Consider the following 22,229-nt stretch of genomic DNA (forward strand, 5'->3'; position numbering starts at 1 on the left):
CCCGCCTCACCTTTCTGTCTCCTTTCTATCCGTTTTTTCCACATTCATTGTGGAAAGATTGAAGGCAGGAGGAGAGGGGACGACACAGGATGAGATGGTTGGATGGCATCATAGACTTAATGGACATGAGTTTGAGTGAACTCCGGGAGTTGGTGATGGACAGGGAGGCCTGGCCTGCTGCAGTCCATGGGGTCGCACAGAGTCGAACACGACTGAGCGACTGAACTGAACCATGTCACACACTGGGCCCAAGATCATGGGTACAATGGTGAGCAGGGCAACTAAGCCCACTGCCCTCCTAGAGCTTATTCTATGATGCGGGTGGTGGTGGAGGCGAGTAGACAGATATGAGAGTAGGGAGGTGACGCTCTAGGAGAGACACTGGTGGAAAGTCCTTGGAGGTAAGATCTTCATGAAGTGCGGCGTGGGTCACTTTCCCGGCAGAAAGAGCCCCCATGGCAGGATAGCAGAGTAAGGACTGGAGTGGTTTGTGAGGAAGGCGGAAAGGTTGACAGGATATAACTCATGCACCGCCTTGTGTGTTGGCTTATTCATGTTGAGGATTTTGGACTTCATGGTAACTCCTAAGGGTAAAATGCGATAGTCACATGTGTATGTTAAGATCACCGTGGACACTGTGGAGACTGGATTGGATGGGAGCAAAACTGGGATCAGGGGTACCGATCAGGAGGTCATCCCTGTAATCCTGTGATGAGCAGAGGCGTGGAGGGTATGTGGACAGATATGGAGATGTTTGGATGTGTCTTAATTGTATATGAGGCCTGAGAGGTGGAGGAGAAGGAGATATTAAGGTGCGTGTGGGGCCTTTTGCTAAGATGGTCTATGCTGGTGACGGGACAGTGGATATTTTGACTTTGAGGAGCCTGTGCAGTAAACCAGGCCTGCAAGCAGTTCTGAGAGTTTAGGCCAAGGTGGTAAATAACACCAGGAGAATGGACAAGAATGCTAGAGAGAAGAGAATATAGAATGAAGAGGACTGAGGACTGAGTCCTCAAAACCCCTATTGTATAAAAGTCAGGAAGAAGACAAAGAATGGCCAGAAAGGTAGGAGGAAAACTCAGCTGGGAGAACCACGAGAAGAGAGTGTTTCTGAAAACAGAAGTGAGCAGTGGTATCAGATGCTCTAGAGAGTCAAGAGACGTGTAGATGCAGGCGAGGCTGGAGAAGCCTGGCTGTTGTTCAACCATCAACGGACGCAGAAAGCATATCCTCAGTTAACCTCACTGTTAGTGGGATGGAATCCAGAAAGGGGTTTTTGCAAAGTGAGAGGACTAGAGCAGGTTTGTTTGCCCTCTTGCCATCATAGTATGTTTCTCTTTTCATTTTAACAACAACAACAAAGAACATAGTTATGGACTTTAAAACAAAATGAAATAATACAGAAGGATAAATATTTTTTGTTCATTTTAATTTTTTTTCCAAATGTTTTATTTTGTATTGGGGTATAGCTGATTAATAATGTCATGGTCAGATGAACAGCAAAGGGACTCAGCCATACACACACATGTGTCCATTCTCCCCCCACCCCCCCCCCCCCAGTCCAAGCTGGCGCATAACTTTGAGCCAAGTTGCATGTGCTGCACAGTAGGTCCTTGTTGGTTATCCATTTTAAATAGAGCAGTACATGACCTAGAAGGATGAATATTGAAAAGCACCAGCCCTGTGGGACTTTCCTGGTGGTCCAGTGATTAAGACTCTGCACTTCTAAAGCAAAGAGTGTGGGTTTGATCCTTGGTTAGGGCACGAAGATCCCACGTGCTGTGTGTGGAGGCCAAGAAAATTTAAAAATACAAACAAAACAACCCACACACACACACAAAACAGAAAGCACCAGCCTCCGTCCCCGTCCTAATTCTCCTCACTGCAAGAGGCAATGAGGTGTAGATGTTTCGCCTGCTAGTTGCTTGTGTAGCTAAGTAACATATCATTTCTCGATTTTTCAATTTTAGATGTTAGCAATGTATTACATATTGATTTTCTGCTCTTACAACCTTTCCCCTCTCTTCCCATGGTAGTTTTATGGTACCAGTTTTTAGGTCAGTCAATAAAAGGCTCACATTATGTCTAAGTATTCGATACTTACTGTTTGCTGTATGAGCTCGAGTATTGTCCTGTGATTACATTTCCTTTCTTGAACAGCTTCCATTTTTTACCCTGTAATGTCTAACTACTTTTGTTTCTTTCATCGCATTCTTAATTTCTTTCAAACTCTGCATCACAACACATACTTTATTGACTCTTTTTATCCTGAAGCTTCTTGTAAACGTCAATCCTCTGACTCCAGTCCAGACCAAGAAACTGCCGTCCTGGGATGTCCCTCTGCTGCTCTGCTGAACCGGATCATCTCTTTTTAAATCCCTCATTTTGGTAAACTATATACCCCGTTATTAATAACTTCCTAAAAAGATTGTTGGGGGGAAACAAAGATTGTGAGATTTGTCCTTCAAAAAGTTCCTCTAATTCTTTTTTCCCCTTGCACGTCTAGTATCTAATCAACTACCAAATGTGTCTACTAATTAATTGCAGACGGTTTCCAGTTCTGAAATTTCCAATAGACTTTTTATTAAGATTCCTGTTAAACTTTACAATTTTAAAGATCTCATCAAATTCTTTTTTCCTTATTTTGGGAACATAATTATTTCAGCCTCTGATAATTCCAACGTGTTTTTATTGTCTTTTTCTCCTTGAATAGATGCTAAGTACTGGCACTGAGGGTTAGCCTCTGGTTGCTCAGATGATAAAAAATCTGCCTGCAGTCAGGAAACCCTGGTTCCAATCCTGGCTTGGGAGATTCCCTGGAGATGGGAATAGCGACCCACTCCAGTATTCTTGCCTGGAGAATCCCATGGACAGAAAAGCCTGGCGACTTACAGGCCAGGAGGTCACAGAGTCGGACATGACTGAGCGGCTAACACACACACACATTGTACTAAAGACCACGTAGGCTCTCCCTTCCTCCAAAGAAAGTTAAGTTTTCTTCTGGCAGGGGAGAGGTCTGGTTTTAGGTTTTCTTAGGCCTGGTCTGTTTCACATGTGACCTGACTCCGATATTGTATTACTCCGGGGGCCTCAAGCACAGCCATTTCTCCACTGCAGGCCTGTAACCCCAACCTGTCTCCCTCGAGGTTACATGGCTGCTGAGCAACTTAGCCTCCTTTAGTGCTTTCTGATGAGCCCCCTGGGGGGTCTCGAAAGGACAATGAGCTGCTTAGGAGTTGGCAGATGCCTGCGGGGAAGACTGCATGTCCATTTTGAGACGCAGTGCCCCATCTGGGAATTTCTCCAAGTCCCACTGTCTGGTCCAAACTCTGTCAGCTCAGCCCAGTCGAGGACTGCCACTTTCTGAGTCTTTTCCACCACTTTTTTGCGTCTGTCCTGCCACAATAATTGGCAAATATCCTCAAGGGAAAACTGAAAGAACGCGTTAGTCGCTCAGTCGTGTCCCACTCTTTGTGACCCCATAGACTAGCCGGCCAGGCTCCTCTGTCCATGGGGATTCTCCAGGCAAGGATACTGAGTGGGTTGCCATGCCCTCCTTCAGGGGATCTTCCCGACCCAGGGACTGAACCCAGGTCTCCCGCACTGCAGGCAGGTTCTTTACTGTCTGAGCCGCCAGGAATAAATATGAAGCTCACCTCTGTATGCTTCCTCTCCTGGTATCAGAGCCCCTCAAGCGTGGCCTACAATTGTTTGCTCCCCAAAGCCTTTCACAAGTTACTTTTATAAGTAACTTTTATAAGTTTTGTCCAGTCTTTTAAGATTGATTGATTGATTGATGGCTGTGCTGGGTCTTTGTTGCCATGTGCGGGCCTTCTCCAGTTGTGGCAAGTGGACTTCTCACTGCAGTGGCTTCTCTTGTTGCAGAGCACACACGTCAGGGAGCGCAGGCTCAGTAGTTGCAGTTCCCGGGCTCCTTAGTACTTGTGGCGCATGGGCTTAGTTGCTCTGAGCTACGTGGGGTCTTCCTGGACCAGGGATCAAATCTGTCTGCTGCATTGGCAGGCGGATTCTTTACCACCAAGCCACCAGGGAAGCCCTTGTCCAGTCTTTATGTACCTGGCCTATTGGCGAGCTATGGTCCACAGAATCACAGAGTCGGATGTAACTGAAGTGACTTAGCACGCACACTATGCCAGGAAAGTCCAAAATGGGCTGTTTTTCATACCCAACTCCAGAAGTATGGTTTCAGCATCTGGAGTATCTATGAAAATACAGTAATTAGAGGAATTAAGTTTTTTTTTTTAATCTTGTGGTCTTTTTTGGCAGATTTTTTTCAAATGTCTGGGATCTTTAGTTATATGCTTGTAAAAACTGAGGCAGTTAAAATAAAACAATACTAGAACCTGGGGTGTGCAGTTGGATTTCACTGACAGTTTGCCTCTAATTATCAGGCCAACTCTGCCTTCAGGAACTTGTATTTGCAAATGCCCAACTCCGAGGCATTCTGATTGTGGAAACAGTGCAATTGTTCTGGGTACAAATCCTGTTCAAGTCTCCTATCCCGGGGACAGGGGAGCCTGGCCGGCTGTCATCTATGGGGTCGCAGAGTCGGACACGACTGAAGCGACTTAGCAGCAGCAGCAGCCTTATTATACCTGAAGTTGCAGTCCTGAGCCTCTGTAAGTTCTCTGCCAAGGTCTGTGGATGGCTCCCTTCTCAAGTGGCCACCAGACTGACGTGTTCTCGCCACTGTCCTATTTCATCTTTAATCCAGAAATGTGCTGACATCTCGACCGCTGACGGAACCTTGCTTTGTTACTCCTCTGCTACCATTAGGAAGTAAAAACACAGACAGTGATCCTGCCATCATCAACTGGAGGCCAATTTCTGTCCTGGCCCTGTGAGGACCCTCTGCTCTACCTTTTAGTTTTTTAATTTATTTATTTATGCTATGCTGGGTCTTAGTTGTGACACACGGGATCTTCCATCTTCCTTGCGGCATGTGAAGTCTTAGTTGCTGTTTGTGGGATCTAGTTCTCTGAACAGGGATCCATCAAATCCAGGCCCCATGCATTGGGAGCTGAGAGTCTTAGCTGCAGGACCACCAGGGAAGTCCCTCTACCCAATCTTTTTACATCTTAAAAAAAGTTTTTTTAATTGAAGTACAGATCTACAATGTTTCAGATGTACAGCAGTGATTCAGTTATACATGTATTCTTTTTCAGATTCTTTTCCATTATAGGTTATTACAAGATCTACTGAGTATAGTTCCCTGTGTTATAGAGTAGGTCCTTGTTTTATATATAGTTGTGTGTATCTATTAATCTATTAATCCCCAACTTCTAATTTATCCCTCTCCTCCCTTTCCCTTTGGGTAACCGTAAATTTGTTTTCTGTGTCTGTGAGTCTGTTTCTGTTTTGTAAATAAGTTCATTTGTATCAGGGCTTCCCAGGTGGCACCAGTGGTAAAGAACGTGCCTGCCAATCCAGGAGGCATAAGAGACACAGGTTCGATTCCTGGGTTGAGAAGATGCCCTGGAGGAGGGCATGGCAACACGCTCCAGTATTCTTGCCCAGAGAATCTCTGTGGACAGAGGCACCCGGACCTGAAGCGACTTAGCACGCACACAGCATGCATCATCTGTATCATTTTTAAAAAAGATTTCACATATGAACAGTGTCGTATTTGTCTTTCTCCTTTTGACTTCACCTAGTGAGATAATGTCTAGGTCCATCCATGTTGCTACAAATGGCATTTCATTATTTTTATGGTTGAGTAATATTCCATGGTATATAGAGTCCACATCTTCCTTATCCATTCCTCTGTCGATGGACACTAAGGTCGCTTCCATATCTTGGCTATTATGCTCTCTCTTTTGTTTTCTGGCTACTCAATGTGGCATTTGGGATTCCCTGGTAGCTCAGCTGGTAAAGAATCCGCCTGCAATGCAGGAGACCCGAGTTTGATCCCTGGATTGGGAAGATCCCCTGGAGAAGAGAATGGCAACCCAACTCCAATATTCTGGCCAGGAAAGTTCCATGGACTGTATCGACCATGGGGTCACGAAGAGTTGGACACAACTCTCACTTCACTCACGTGGCACGCAGGTCTCTCTGAACCTGCGCCTCCTGCAGTGGAAGTATGGCGTCCTAACCACTGGACTGCCAGGGAACTCCCCTTGCTATCGTAAATAGTCCTACGTACATTGGGATGCATGTCTTTTCAGGTTATTTTTTCTGGACATATATGCCCAGGAGTGGGATGGTGAGTTATTTTTAAAAGTGTTTTTAAAGGAACTGCCATACTGTTCTCCATAGTGGTTATACCAATTTACATTCCTACCAGTGGTGTGGGAGGGTTCCCTTTATCCCACATCCTCTCCAGCACTTATTTGTAGACTTTGGGTGATGGCCATTCTGTCTGCTGTGAGGTGATCATGTGGTTTTAATTTGCATTTCCCTAATAATTAGCAATATTGAACATCTTTTCACATGCCTGTTGGCCGTCTGTACATCATCTTTGGAGAAACACCTGTTTCGATCTTCTGCCCATTTTTGGTTGGGTTGTTTGTATTTTATATATTAAGCAATATGAGCTGTTTGTATTTGAAAACATTTTCTCCCATTCTGTAGGCTTTTTCATTTTATTGATTCCTTTGCTGTTCAAATGCTTTTAACTAGGTCCCATTTATTTTTGCTTCTATTTCCATTACTCTAGGAGTCGGTTCCAAAAAAGTACTGCTGTGGTTTATGTCAGAGTGTGTTCTATGTTTTTCTCGTTTCATTTATAATACCTGGTCTTACATTTAAGTCAGCAATCCATTTTTTGAAATCTTTATTTTTGCTGCACTGGGTCTTTCTTGCTACATGTGGGCTTTTAGTTGTGGCAAGCGGGGTTCCTCTCTAGTTGCAGCATGCAGCCTTCTCACTGCAGTGGTTTCTTACTGTGGCACCTGGGCTTAGCAGCTCCTTGGCATGTGGGATATTCCCAAACCAGGGGTCAAACCCATGTCCCCTGCATTGGCAGGCAGATTCTTAACCACTGGACTACCAGGAAAGCCCTAATCCATCTTATTTTTGTATATGGCATTAAGAGGATGTTTTTTCTTTTACATGTAGCTGCTGCCAGTTGTCCCAATACCACTTATAGACAAGCCTGTCTCTTCTCTTTACCTCTTTATCTCGCTCTCATGCTTCATGAAAGCACGGCCCAGAGCCCTATCCCCGCACTAAGATAGGGGTATGAGCAGCTCCACAAGAAATGTGTGGGAGTGCTGAAAAAAGCAAGGAAGAAAGATATAAAGGACCCTTAAGGAGGACTTCCTTACTCTAAACAGCTTGGCTGTCCCAGGACTAGCCGTAGCCTTTAGTTCATACAGCTCGTCCTGGAACACCAGAGTGGGGCCATCTAAGTCAGAAGGTGACACCCTCCTGGGGAAGACAGTAAGAGCAGTGAAGAAACCAAGCGCCCATTATCAACAAGAAGTTTTATTTTTAAATCCAAGAGACCAAAACAAATGAGACTCCTACCCTTGGCTGGCAGATTTAGGTGGTGACCAGGAAGGTGGGGGAGAGGATGACAGCAGGGAGAGTAGGAACACGTCCAAGCAGCCGGTGAGCGGCCTCTTCACTCCGGCGCAGCCTCCATCAAATACCCGTTCTCCGGAGCGAGATACCCGTCACCTCCCTCGGACTCCATGTACATGTCTCGGCCATCGTTGCCCAGACCCTCGAGCCCGTTGTCCTGGCCGCCGCCACCCCCACCTCGGGCCTCATCCCTGCCCCGATCGCCGCCCCGCTCCCCCCGCTTGTGTTCCCGGTCCCGGTCACGATCGCGATCCCGGCGCCGCTCCCGCTCGCTGCGGTGGCTTCGACGTCGGTCGCGGTCACGATCCCGGCCCTTCTCCTCTGGGCCATCCGGGCCGTCCGGACCCAGCTCCCCGGGGGGCCCGTCATCCGGGGGCGCGTCGCCGGCTTCGGAGGGCTCGGCCATGTCGCCGCCGCCGCCGCCGCCTCCGCCGCCGCGCAGCTCCTCCTTGCGCTCGCGCTCCCGCCGCGCCCGCTCCCGGCTCCGGCTGCTGCGCCGCTTGCGGTCCCGGTCCTTGTCCTTGCTCCGCTCCCTGGAGCGCCGCCGCTCCTCCTTGTCGCGACTCCGAGAGCGCCGCCGCCGGTCCCGAGAGCGGGAGCGTCGTCGTTCCCGCTCCTTGTCTCTCTCGCGGCTTCGCTCCCGGCGCTCCCGCTCGCGGTCCCGGTCCCGGTCCCTGTGGGGCAGCGGGGAGGGGCCGGGCCTGGATGAGGTGGGCAGAGGTTTGCGGCAGGGTTCCCCCACTCACCACCCCGCTCCCAGGACACCCGGCCCGGCCTCACCTCTCATCGTAGCGGGAGGTGTCGTCCCGGCCTGAGTGCCGGATGTTGACGTCCGCCCCGCCTCTCCGGGTGCCGCCCAGGCCGCCTCCTGGGGAGGGGCAGACACAGGCGGGTCAGGGCGGGCGGGGACCCCGAGACGGCGGGCAGTGCGGAGATCAGAAGGGCACAGCGCCAGCTGGACGCGCCCTCATCGGGCTCCGAGCTCACCTCCCCCGCCGGGGAGGCCCCAGCCCCTGACAGACCCTCTCCTCCGGTCATCCCTGGCCCGAGGCACAACCCCGATCCTTCTAACTGAAGCCTGACCCACCTCAAAGCCCGCAGTGGCTGCCCACCGCCCAAGCCAAGGTCAGAGGCCAGCCTCCTCCCTTTCAGCCCAAGGGCGCCTGGCACTAAAGGTTCCAGGCATTTTCCAACCTCTTCATGGTCTCCATGTCCTTCCTGCCCAGTTTTGGGGATCATTCACCCATTCCCCTGGAGTCTCACCTTCCTTTCTACTTAACTCCCACTTACCCTCCGCACCTTAACCCCACCTCACTTCCTCACTCGGCCTGCCCTGACCTACCGGCTGAGGCCCTTCTCCACTCACAGACCACACACTGGCTTCAGAACTTCAGTGGAGTTTCCGATTTCACATGTGTGTGTCTCAGGTGGAGTTTCCAATTTCGTGTATGTGTGTGTACACGCACGTACAAGAGAGAGCTGATTAACAGCTGCCCCCCCCTCTAGCCTGTACTGCGCCTTCAATCAGGACACTGGACCAGCAGCCACGATAAAAAGCTGGACGAGCAAATGGCGACGAGGACAACCGGAAGCAGCAGCAGCTACCCTCCTCCTCCACGTGGGAAACAAACGCAGGCTGAAAAGCCACCTGCCCACGGTGACTTGGCAAGGAGGGGCAGAGCAGAGACGTGACTCCCTGCTGACTCCAGAAGCTGCCCTCTCACTCAGTCTTCTGCCCCCACTGCCTGGAAGGGAGCTTCGTGAAGCTATTTCATCTAAGAAATAGCTTTCAGCAATGAGGGTCAAAAGGGAAAAGAGGCAGCTTGGACACGGACATGAAACATCCGAACAGAGGACAAGCCACCCAGCAAGCATGCGGAGCAACAGACCAGTGCTTTCCATGTTCAGGTCACAACCTGGCAGCGGAGTCGCATCACTAAATCTGACAGGATGCAACCAAACCTTTGTTTAAAAGATAAAGAAACAGAATATAAAACACTGGTATACACTGCCCGCAGAAAAGATAAATTACTGTTTCATCAAACTCTTGTTTGGGTTAAATGTATTTTTTTTGCATGTACACTGGGTCAAAATGCACTGGCTATCACCATCAGAAAGCTGGAATGCCAATCAAACTAGACGATTCTGAGATTCCAGGATTCTACAATGGGCAAGAGCAGACTCTGAAGGACTCACTCCAACCCAAAGAAACCAGAGAGGGAGATGAGAACCTATCTACTGAGTTGACACTCAGCAGATACATGTGTGATTTACTCAGTTAAGGCAAGTCAAGCATAAGAACAGCAGGCTGGGGGCAGAAATAAGATCAGAGGGTACTGGACCCACCTAGGGTGTCTGCCTAGCGAAGACTATTTTCTCTGACAATTGGGTCACTCCCCCTCATTGGAGTTGGTCCTTGACAGCCAAGTCTGGATGGCACGACCTCAGCCCCAGGTCCAGGCCCAACGCTGAGCCACTTAGATTCAACCACCCAGAAGCACAGACTCATCCAAGACTGCGTTGTGGAATACCACACTGGCTCCGTGGGGAGAGAGCCAGAGGGACCAACTCACACAGACAGCAAGCAAACAAGGCAGAAGGCGCAGAGCTGCCAGAGGCAGCTCTGGATGCTGCAGGCTCAGCCGCCAGGGCCTCAAGGCCCACAGACATCCTCTGTCTCTGGGCTCCAAGCCATTGGGGTTTCTACACCAACAAGGCCCCGAGACACCGGGATTCTATACCAACAGAACCCTTTATACTGTTTTCTGGTACTTGCTACCAACCTGACCTTGACTGAGACGGTAACTGACAATAAGAGATGACAGTGAGAGGGACTGAAGCTTTGAGGGCAGCGGCCAACCATGTTATGTCTCACCCTTGACTAGAAGCCTGCTATGCAGCTGGTGATCATACCAGCGTTTACTCAGTAATCAATGAACGAACAGGCCGGATGAGCAGGAGCAAAGTCTAAGTGGATGCCAGAATGACTTTTCAAGTCCCACTGTACACCATTTGCCAGGCTGTGTATCTGAGACGCTGAACTCAGTGAGCTCTTGAGATTATTCCCACTTTCTAGGATGAGGAAAATGAGACAGAAAAGGGGAGAAATCCACCTGCCAGGTATGCGCAAGTCAGAATTTGATTTCAGACTGGCTTCTCCAAGTCAGTACTCTCACTCCTAACTGGTAACCCAGAATAAAAAACAAAAACAGACCAAGAGAATGCTGGAGACCGAGAGGCTGAGCTGGAACGAGGGAGAAGGAATGTGAGCAGCTGCATGGGGAAGAGAAGACAGAAAGCAGCAGTGGGGGAAGAGAAGGGAGAGGGAGCCAGCAGGACCCCAAGCCCAGCCGGAGCAGGGCGCGCTCACCTAGCCGCCGGGGCCTCCAGCCCTTCACGGTGCGGCCCCTCTCCACGTCCACGAGCACTCTCCTGCCGTCAATCTTCTTGCCGTCTGCATGCTTGTAAGCGGCTGCAACAGATGCGGGGAAGGGGAGGGGGAAGAGTCCCCAGAGGGTCCTCTAGTCAGGCCAGGGCCCCACTCTGTGGCATCCCGACCTGCCACACCCGCCACATCCCCATCAGCACACTTCGGTGCACACACGCACGCACACACACAGGCCCACCAGACAGCCAGGCAACTGACAGCCAGACAACCTTCTCCCAACCCGGGAGGGGCCTGCTCCATCTCACCACCTGCCTCATCACCCCCAAACACTCTTGGGGGGGCCGGCCCACTCCCAACCACTATGCTAACCCTAACCACTGCCCTGGGCTCCCAGGCCAGGCCTACTCCCCTGCGACAGAGCAGCCCCCTCCCACCAAGGCGGCCAAAGTCGCTGCAAAGAAACTGGAGGTTAACTTAAGGCTGGACTCTGCGGTGGGGGAGGGCTCCTCCACAACCCCAGGCATGCACCCTAAAACGTCATGCTGGGAGCAGAGGCCCAGCTGGCCGCTCCGCACCCCAGTTCACACCGGTTTCCTTTTACTGTGGTTTTTGTTGGGGGAGGGTGAGCATGGGGGGAACAGACATCAGAACAGAAAATGAACCAGAAGGGGGCAGGAGAAATCTTTAGGAGATGGCAGGGAGTAGAGGGTGGGTTATGGGGGCCGCCTACAGCAGGTGGGGCAGAGGGAAGTGGAGGGAGGCATGGGAGTCGTGCGGTGCTACTGAAAATCCCTGCCTTACCTGCCGAGACTATACCCACCCAGCCCCCAGCCCAGCTCTCCCTCCACACCCCAGTGCAACACGCGCCGGGAAAGGCCGAGCCCGACCTGAGCCTCAGGAAGGGTGCGGAGTAGAGGGGGAGAGGCGGGGAGGGGCGCGTCCCGCGGGTGGGCAGGACACAGCCAAGGACAGGCCCAAGCCCGGGGCTGCCTCACATGGGGCTCTCGGGAGGCCAAAAACGTCCCTGTTTCCCAACCCCCAGCCCTGGCCGAGGGGGTCATCCTCAACCAGCCACAACACCCGGCCCCGCCCCAGCCCGCTCCCCCCCCAAATAACAACCAGAGGAAGAGAAAAAGGTGCCATTTACCGATGCCAGCCTTGCGGGTGTCCAAACCGAGCGGGATGGGGGGGGCTCGGCAACTCCTGGGGGCCTGGCGAGGAGGCGGGCTTCCCGGGGGGGGACACGGGACCGCTTACCTGGAGCCCCCAAGCTTACCTGAGCACGCGCACAGACCCCACACCCACCACCATGGGGTCAGCTAAAGCTACGGGGAAGGGAGCCAGGGGGTTCTAGGGAGCCCCCGGAGGGGAGAGGAACCACATCTCCTGCACCGCCTGGAGGCAGGCAGAGGAAGTGGTGGACCCCAAAGAAACCTCATGGAGGCCTTGGAAGAGGGGGGAGACAAGGGTTAACATAGAGCTTGGGAACTTGAAAGGACTATCTTGTTTGAATTCTAAAAAGCGGCTAGGGAGGCCTTAGCAAACCTGTCCACCTTCAACTTTTCCCCATAAAATCCACGCTCAGCTAGGCACAGGCCCCACCCCCTCTCAGCACATGGAATGACTTTTCCACCTTGAACTTCTCACTCCCCTCCCACCACCTGCTTCAGCCCAAAGGCTGGCACACAAGGGGACAGCTTCGGGGGTCCAGGAGATGGGAGTACTGCCCATGATCCAAGGGGAAGGGGCCGCTGGGCCCCTAAACCCAGAGGAGCGTAGTGGGGGCGGGATTTCAGGACTGGGGACACAGTCAAGCAAAGGACCCCTGCTCTGGTCATGTCCCAAACCCCAAAAGAGGCCCAACCCAGGAAGAACAGCAGAGAAAAATGTGACGTGTGTATCTCTAGGCTTCGCTCACTCTCCCTCTCTTAGGTCTCCAGCCAATGGAAGGGTTTTCAGTAAAAGCTCCAGCACCTTCAGCTGTTCACAGCCTGTCACTCGGCCCCTCCCACAGCAATCCCCAAGTCCATGCACTCTGGAGAGCAGCTGGGCTCCACAGCCTCTCAGGAGGCTCCACTGTGACAAGGCAGACAAGACATGAGCAGAGCACCCCGAGTCTAGCAACCAAAAAGACTCTCCAGGGCCACCACAGTGAGGGCCCGCAGAAGGGGCAGGGCAGGGGCCGGGAGAGGAGGGAGGGCTGAAGGGTTCCACCAGGAGCCCTGGCCCTGCTGCGTTCCCACCGCCGTGCCGCGGCCGTCGGGAAGCCAGGGATGCTGGGGGTTAAACCGAGGCCAACTGGAGTGGCCGGCTGCCTTTCCCATCGGGGAGCATCTCTCCCCTCCTGGGATCAGCAAGATTGTCGGACAGCACCTGGATGGGGCCAGAAGGGACAGAGGGCACCCAAACAAGGAAAGGGCTCTGGGTGCGGGGAGGCGGAGGGGTGGCTGGGGGTGGGAGGAGGGAGGCCTCGCTGCTCCTGAGCTGCCTGGCTAAGCTGGGCTGGTGTGCGGTGCTGAGTGATCTTACCCATGATACAAACCCTTATACCAACCATACACTGAGGTGTTGTAAGGGGAGCGTAAGCATCAGCTGCAAGCCAGCTGCGTGGTGGCTGCAGTGACAATAAGAACAGTCAATTAATACGGCGGCCCCTGGACACGCCGCAGCCCTGCCCACCCCCGCCCGCCCAGCCCTGCCCATGTGGACGCCGCCGCGGCCTCAATGGGGGCTTTGGAGGTGTAGGGGCAGGCGCTGAACACGCAGACCAGCCCACTGCCCGCCGAGGAACAGGGTGAGGGCCAGGGGTGGGGAGGTGGAGGGTCGGGTAGCCCAGCCCCAGCTCAGCTGGGGGGAGGAGAGGGCAGGTTCAAAGGCCAGTCCTCACTGCAACCTGGCCGCCCCCAAATCTGCTGGGGGAAATGGGGAGAGGCTCCCCGAAAATCCGACCCCTCCCCCCACCTCCAACTAGCCCTAGCCCCCACCGGGTTCCCTCCTTGCCCCTGAGGTTCAACGTGTGACACTTACCTCCCCAGGTTCACACACACACACACACACACGTTGTGGGGGATTTTGGTTTTTGTTTTTTAAAAAACACGTATATAAAAAACAAAAAAAAAAGATATATCAGAAACAGAGGGAGGAAGAGAAGAGACATCGCTAATGTCAGGTCTGGTGGGGAGGCAGGGTGGGGGACAGACGACGGGAAGGGGCTGGGGCAGTAGAGAAGAGAGAGGGCCAGAGGGCAGGGTGCGGGGAGGCCACTCACAGTGCATGTCCCGCTCGTGTTCGTACTCGATGAAGGCATAGCCCCGGGGCTTTCCCGACCGCTTACTGTAGACCATGTGTATCTGGAGGGTGGGTGGCAGGAGGCAGAGGTCAATTCTGACAAGGGGACAACTCATCCTATCAATCACACAGCTCTGGGCTGGATGATGCCAGCAACAGATGCTTCTGACCCTCCCCCAGCCCCTTCAAGGACCCAGACTGACTGATGCTCTAACGGCCTTGGGCTTAGCAACTGATGTGCACAATGACCTCAAGCCCTTGCTAGAGCCCAGAGCACCTGAGGAACTTCTAAATCAAATGAAGAAATGTCCGTTATACATGAAGCCGTGCTCTAGAACAAGAGTCAACATACATTTTCTACACAGAGCCAGAGACCAGGTATTTCCAGCTTGCAGGGCCACACAGTCTCTGTCGCACCTGCCTAACCGCAGTGCAGCAACAGCAGCTGCAGACAATGAAGTGGGCCTGGCTAGATACCAACAAACTTCATTCACTAAGCGTGCAGTTTGTTGACTTGTGCTCTAAATCAGCAGCAAGTAATCATGACCTCTTTGCCTTCCTTCTGCTATCCCGAGACTCCGCCATGGATGTGCGGGCGGGACAGAAACCCAGGCCATGGAGTCTGAAGCCCGAAATGGCGCGGTGCCTCCTCCCTCCCTCCGCACACCTTCAACTCAAGCACCCCTGCTCTGGTCCACTCACCCTTTTGATGGGTCCATACACCTCAAACTCTCTCCGGAGCTTGGACTCTGTTGTGTCATAGTTCTACAGGGAGATAGAAAGGAAGTGAGAGAAGCCCTCAAACACCCCATGGACCGAGTCTACTGTCCACAGCCACGCTCTCCATAGCCTAGGGCGCCAGGGGTTGGGAGCTGGGGACTCACCACTCTAGCCACAAAGAGAGTCTTGAAGGCATCACCCTGAGCATTGGGATCATTGTGAGGGTCCCCTGTGCAGAATAAAAAAAATTGTGTAAGTAGTCACCAACAGCATCACAGAGCAAGAAAGAGACTGATGGACACAGGTCCAGAACTTCCGGTTGGCTACCATGGGCAGGCCCCTCTCTTGAGCCCCAACTGCCCTGAAGCACAACAGACCTCATCTGAGTGGCTGATTTAGGCTGATTAAAGAAAGGGATGAGACTGACTTCAAGCTGACAGGATGGCGGCCAGCCTACTGCCCCCCTTTTTCAGGCATATATATCCTGAGTCCCAAGTCCCTCCCAGGTGGGAGTAGCTAAGCCCAAAAGGGCATCTCTGGAGAAGCAGCCTGATCCTGCCAGGCACTGCTTCCTCTGCCACCTGCAGTGCCACAGTGCCACCCATTGCTAAGGCCTGCAACTGCAGCCCATAGGAAAACCTGACATCAAGCAACCTTTAGATGGCAACCCAATTTCTTCCCTGTGCCCTGTGGCCTCAGGGAGGAACCCACAGCAGGCCCTGAGGCCACATGGGGTGGATGGGGTTAATTCCCAGCCTTACTACTGCCAGACCACTGAGGACCAACCAGCTCCACAGACAGAACCAGACTATTACAGAACTAATTCCACAGGTGATTCAGACGGGTCACGTTCATCCCTGTGCCTGCCCCTCACTTCCTCACCCGAAGCCCGTCCTTCTGGGTTGTAACTGTCTGTGCCCACATGTCTCAATCTGCATCCATTCACCCAAAAGGTATCTGTTAAGCACTATCTGCCTGAAACTCCCATAGGTGCTGGAGTAACAACAGTGAAAAAGAAGGAAAAAAGACCCCTGCCTTCCTGGAGCTCATCTATTACTGCAGGGAGGCTGCCGGTAAACCACCTAAGACCAACAATCATCCAGTTCTATCCAGTAATAACAGAGAGATGGGGAGAAGCATTTTACTGGGAAGGTCAGGAAAGGGCTCACTGAAATACCCTTTGACAGGAAGGTGTATTTAACAGGAGACAAACTTCAGCACCACCAGGGGGTAGGTGGAACCGCAGTGGCATTACAGGGGACCCAATCACTGCCTGCAGGACCGGATGGAGCCCAAACAGCAGAGAGCAGAGCTTCTGCAGGAGCAGCCAAAGGTTCCTGGCAGACACAGGGAAACCACCCTGGCACAAGAGACCCTATGGTTTTTGCTTAACCAAGAGGCCCAGGAGCGTGACCCAAGGTAAAAGCTAGCGCAGTGCCCACGAATCTCAGCTAAGACTGTGGCAACGAGCTGAGGTTCACCAGCAGTTCACTGGCAGCGCGCGCACACCCTCACGCCACTCCACCCTGCTGGCAGCTCTGCCCTCAGGGAATCCTTGGGCAAAGAGATTATCTACGTAGAAGCCCAGAGCAGGGGTTCAAAAGACTAGACTGTGGGGATGAGAAACGAGGAAGTATCTCAGAACTCTGACTCTTGCTAAGCAGACCCAGACTCCACAGACCTTCATTTTCTCTTAAAAGCTGGAGTAACAAACCCTACTGCACTTCGAAGCTGTAAGTAAAAAACACGAAATACGTCAAGTGTTCAGCAAGGCGCCCTTGGACGGTAGCTGTTAATGGTGGTAAGGCACAGCCCGTTTCCACATTGGGGGATGGAGGCTCCTAGGGCAGAGCCACGCTGTGCTTGTGCTGTGCTTGAGCCATCCTTTTTGTTTCCTTTTCTATCACGGGGAAGTTCAACACTTAAGGAAAAAGAGGACAGTATAACAAACCCCTCAGAACCAACCTCAATGGTTACCACATGGCAACACTGGTTACATCTCTATCCCAAGCAGTATATTAAGGCAAACTCCAGATATACAACACCACTGTAACAGCTAATAAAGACTTTAAAAAACAGTAACCACAGTACTAGTATTACACCTTAAAAAGTTAACATTAGTTCTTTATTTTCACCAAAAAGCAGTGTTCAAATGTCCTCAACTGTTTCAAAACAAGCTTTCTGCAGGTGGCTCATTTAAATCAGGACCTGAACAAGCTCCACAATGACCATCTGGCTGAGGTGCCCTTTAAGTCTGTCATATACAGTCTCCCATATCCTAAATTCAACTATCCTCAGTATCGTTTAACATGACAGAATTCTTTTTTTTTTTTAAACTCACGTAGGTCAGACTCCAAGGCCTGTGCCCCAGCAACAGAGCTGAGAGGGTCCCCAAGTCAATTGCTGTCAACAGCTGTGTGTGCCAGGTCCTACAGGAGCTGGGGCCACAATAGTGAGCAAATTCCACCAGAACCCTGCTTCCTGCACTGTGAACCAACGTAACATAGATGTTCATCAGCGAATTCCTCCCGCAGACTGAAATGACCAAGCTGCAGCAGGACTCAGGGCTTTCGGTGTGCAAGGGGACTCTACCCGAGCAAGAAAGCCATGAAAGGCTTCCCTGAGAAGTGACACTGCCAGACACATAAAGGGCAGTTGCATATACACCAAGGTACCATGTGAGACTGGCGAACGGCCTGAGCAGAGGCCCAGCAACAGGAGATCAACTGGGAAAGAAGAGGCAAGAGAAGACGCCAGCGCAGGCTGGAGCAAGAGGAGAGGGAGCATGGGCAGAATGCACCCTCAGCGGGCAGGGAAGAGACTTTGGTCTTTAGGTTGAAAGCCAAAGGAAGCTGTATAGGAGTTTCCTGGCGACCCAGTGGTTAGGACTCTGCACTTTCACTGCAGAAGGCCCGAATTCAATCCCTGTTTGGGGAGCAAAGATTCTGAGGGCAACATGGTACAGCCCAAAGGGAAAAAAAAAAAAAGCTGTTGCAGAGAAAGGTATAATCAAGAGTTGTATTTCAAAAAGCCCCAGAGGACTTGTGGAGGACAGAGATGTAAGTAAATTCATTAGACTACGTGTCCAGGCTGGAGGGGCCTTCGGGGGTGGTGGACACAGAGAGAATGCTCAGATCTGTGGCATTCAGAGAGTAGCACAGGTAGGTCTTGGCGACAATCGGGGGAGACAGCAAGAAAAGGTGTTAAAAGCAAACTGAGTAGAAACGATTGGCCATGACTTGCAAAGCTGGATGACCATGTTCCAGTGAAGGAAACATAGAAAGAAGACCAGGCTGGTGAGGAGAGGAAATCCTGATTGTGGTCCAGACACAGTGCAAGATGCCTCTGAGGCATCCAAGAAGACAGGAACGCACTGACAGCCAGAGCTCAGAGCGCTGAGTTGAGACACCCAGGTATTCGGTTGTCAGGTGTCTGTCTGATGAGCTCCATGAGCAATGGACTTCTCCAGGAAATGTGATTCAGAGTGGCGTGATTCACTGGAGCCTCACGAGCATGGGAGGAAAACCCGTCTTTTGACTACACAGTCCTTGCTCTAATAAGAAAAGGCCCCCTGAGGTTGATATGGGACTCTTTTGTGAAGTCTGGTTAATGACTACAATGTCCCTCCCCCAAACTCCGACTCCTCTTGTACCTGGAAGGGATGAAGCACTTCCAGCCCAAGGGCCAGGGAGCTGAGGTGGAACCAGAACTGCCTCATGAGCCTGGACCTCACTGCCTTGGCCTGGGAGACCCAGCTGGGCAGTGGCCACCTCTCCAAGGGCAGACCCCTGCAGGAGGCAGCCCAGAGTACCAGGCTCCCTTCCTGTCTGCCCTTATTCCATGAGCTCCTGCTTAAAAGCCTAAACCAAATATAGGCTTTGGCAAATAGTGGGGGCTAGTAAAGTGAACTGACAACAACCTACATTCTGGAGTAAGAGTCCTGGGGTGGACCTAGGGAAGAGAAACACAAGCATGCTTGAACAAGAGATGAAAAGAGGAGAGACTTACACATTTTTAGCTCTGTCTCGACTTCCTGCTGTCGCCGCTCAATCTTTTCCCGTCTCTGTCAGGAGAAAGGTAGACAACTGAATACAGATAGAAGGGCCCTGATATCAGGGAACATCCTGAAGATGCCAGAAAAAAAAAAGTGAGGCAGAAGGCAAACGTTACATACCTTCCTCTCCATGCGTTCCTCCCGGGTTTCTGCTCGAGTTGGAGGAGGGGCATCTCGAGGGTCCTGGGAATAAGGAGAGTGACAGCGGTGGGAGGAAGGGGAAAACAGCCAGGAACAGCCAATCAAGAAATAACAAACATCTTGGCCACACTCTCCTGCACGTTTACACACACGCCCACACAAACATGGACAGTTCCCAGGCCAGTAGAGGCGGGGGAACAGTGCAGATCAAAGCGTGGTCCGTAGACAAATGCAATCTGTGAACAGTTACTGGTCTGTGACAAGAGAAATAGAGAAACTGAGACAAAATATGCAGAAACGTCTACAGCAATCTAACAGAGTAGTTTTATGTTCACTGAACTTAGAAATGTGATTTTCTTTAACTCTGTATTCTCTAAAAATACTAGAAAAGAGAAAACAATCCTCTTGTATTTATCAAAAGCATCGATCTGCACTCCTCTATCACATCACACTGTGAGTATCACAATACTCGTTCTCTATTACAGACAGGAATCGGGACCAGGCCTGAAGCAAAAGGAGCTGGCAGTGCAGAGCTCGGGGTAAGCAACTGGACACCCTCTGAGGGCCAGAGCAGTTCTTAAAGGCCTCAGCAAGCTCCCATCAAACAACTGGCACATGACCCTCGCCTGCCACACACCTAGAGTTATTAAATTAGTTTAATTGGCTAATAACATTTTCCAAGTACCGGTTCATTGAGGGTGGCAAGTCTCACCAAAGAACCAATCTTCTGTCATCTCACTATTAACTTCTGCTCCACAACTTCCTCCTCCTCCCCTTTCCCACTCATGCCAGATGGTTATTCTTCTGACTTCTGGCTGTGTGCCAACATACTCAGATGTTCTTTGACCACCTTAAGAGGTGGACTGTTGTTATCCCAATTTCACAAATGAAAAAACTGAGGTCCATGAGCCTAAGTCATTTATTGATGTTTGCCCTGAGGGTACAAAGCTGAAATCCTCAAGACCACTATCTTAACAGCACATCACCTGGTGTGAACCCTTTAATGACAAAAATGGTAAATAAAATAAGAAATATTGACCATTCCTGATTGCTTGGTGCCAAGCCCAGTAACAAAATTTTCAATTAATGCTGTCAATTATTACAAAGATAAACATTCCCTTGCTATAAATAAAGCGACCACAGGACTAAAAGAATCTGCTTGTCCAAGGTTACACAGCCAATAAATGTGCCAAGGACTACTTAACTCGACAGTCTGAATCCTCAACTGGTAGTTACTGTCACAAACTACTAAACTGTCACAAAAACTCAACAAGGGATACATAATGAACCCTGATCAAGACAAGAAAACTGGGACTTTCCTCGTGGTCCAGGGGCTAAGACTCCTCACTCCCAATGCAGAGGGCCTGGGTTCCATTTCCATCTCTGGTCAGGGAACTAGATTCCACATGCCACAACTAACAGTTCCGATGCCGTGACTAAAACGGGGCGCAGCTAAATAAAGAAATAATAATCACCCAGCCCAGAAAACTGGCCAGACACTGAACTCCCCAGTCCAGCCCCACGACGCCCCAGAACCCAACCCAGGTCCAAGTCTGCTCACTGAACTCACCTCAAACTCTCGGATGTAGGGCGCGATGCCACAGTAAGGTTGATTGTGGTGCTTTTCATGTGGCAGTTTCTCCAAGGGTGGGAGGTATGGGATGGGGTCACGGGGAGCAAAGAGGGCCAGAAGGTTGGGCGGCAGGAACTGGGTCATCTTGCCAAGTCTGAGAGCAGAAGCCTTATGTTAGGGTGGGCTGGGGGAGGTGAAGCCCCTATAACCCCTTGACTCCCAGGAAAAGAAGGAAATAGAAGCAAAAATCTCAGTATCAAAACAGGTTCTGTACAGCGCGCTCCTAAGTCACAAGGAAAAGGAGTACATCTGAATGAAAGAGGGTTTTGGTGGGAGGGTTGTGTGAAGACGGGCCACGCCGGTAAGGGAAACAAAGACTAAAAAAGGGTTTCTGAGTAGTGAAGTCTGAGTCCTGGGCAAGGAACCGCGGGGCTGAGGGTCCGGGAGCGGTTGTGGGGACATCAAGGATCCTGAGAAAGGGAGTCCAGGGCAGTGGCGGCTGGTGGTCCACCGTGGATAACAGGTTACGGGGCGAGGGTCGCAGGAAGTCTTCGATTACGGAAGGGGGTCAAAAGTAGCAAGCCTCTCAAGCCAGGGGGTTGTGGGTAATAGATCTGGACCCCCACAGGCGAAATGAATTATGGGTAAGGGTCCGCGGAGGCGACAAGAGAAAGGCAACATACCGCAAGGGCCTGTGGGTAAGTGCTGAGGGGGACAGGGGCTATGGAAAGAGAGCTTAAGTGACCAGAGAACTCTGGATAAGGGATGCAAAAAGGTGCTGTGACGGTGGCGCGGGAAAGGGACCCGGCCGCGGGCAAAGGACCGGGGCCCACCGAAAGGGCTTGTGGGTAGCGGCCCCGCACCCGGTAAGGCCACTCAGTCACACTCACCCGCCGCGCGGCGCCCTCCTCGGCCTAGCGACGGTCCGGGGGCTCGCGGCGGCTCCGGCGGCCCCTCAGCAGCGGATACTCCGGCTCTCGCTCCGACTCCGGCGGCGTCCGCGTCCCTCAGTCTCTGTCGCCCGCCTAGCGCGCGCACCAGGCCGCAGCTCACGAGCCCGCGCGGCCTCGGCTCGCGACAGGGGCAAGGGGTGGGACCAGCCTCAAATCCCTCCGCCGTTCGCAAGGCGCACGCGCTACGCCAGTCAATCACAACGCACTCACAGGGACTCTGGTGCCGCCGCAGGCACTGCGCAGGCGCGAAGCCACTACCCCCGCCTTCCGGCGTCTTAGACGCCTTTGCCGCGGCAGGCTGGAAGTCACAGTGCGCACGCGCGCTGAGCCCCAAGCGGTCCCTTTCCACCTCGCGTTCTGGACTCCAACCGCCTCTGTCCGCGAGACTCTTCTGGATGCTCCACCCCTTTCCCTAACACACTTCCCGGATCTTGGGCGCATGCGTGTATGAACAGTTACCAGTATTATACCCTTCCGCCGCCTAGCAAAGAGTCCCTACGGGGAGGATGTGCTTACCTAAGCTATTAAATCAATAGCTTTTCCATCCAGCGCACCATGTACTCG

General features: G+C 52.0%; 1 protein-coding gene and 1 long non-coding RNA gene across 3 annotated transcripts; one reads left to right on the plus strand and one right to left on the minus strand.

Moving 5' to 3' along the window:
• The first annotated feature begins 34 nt into the window (after positions 1-34).
• LOC120872154 lies at positions 35-17,351 on the plus strand. The gene is made up of 4 exons (XR_005723196.1): positions 35-49; positions 473-483; positions 7,375-7,381; positions 17,198-17,351. It is a non-coding gene; the product is annotated as an uncharacterized LOC120872154 (long non-coding RNA).
• On the minus strand, positions 7,430-21,907 carry SNRNP70 (small nuclear ribonucleoprotein U1 subunit 70). 2 transcript variants are annotated; one of them, XM_040252319.1, is made up of 10 exons: positions 21,603-21,907; positions 20,710-20,866; positions 19,119-19,181; positions 18,953-19,007; positions 15,109-15,173; positions 14,927-14,989; positions 14,205-14,286; positions 10,919-11,020; positions 8,329-8,416; positions 7,430-8,222 (listed from the first exon to the last, which is right to left on the minus strand). In XM_040252319.1, exons 2-10 carry the CDS (start codon positions 20,854-20,856, stop codon positions 7,589-7,591), a joined length of 1,299 nt encoding a protein of 432 aa, XP_040108253.1. In that variant the 5' UTR covers positions 20,857-20,866; positions 21,603-21,907; the 3' UTR covers positions 7,430-7,588. The 2 variants fall into 2 exon arrangements, with proteins under 2 accessions (XP_040108253.1, XP_040108252.1); XM_040252318.1 differs by having other exon boundaries at positions 7,430-8,249.
• Between the last annotated feature and the right edge of the window lie 322 nt (positions 21,908-22,229).

This window comes from Oryx dammah, unplaced genomic scaffold (assembly GCF_014754425.2).
Source record: "Oryx dammah isolate SB20612 unplaced genomic scaffold, SCBI_Odam_1.1 HiC_scaffold_13, whole genome shotgun sequence".
Lineage (NCBI taxonomy): Eukaryota > Metazoa > Chordata > Mammalia > Artiodactyla > Bovidae > Oryx > Oryx dammah.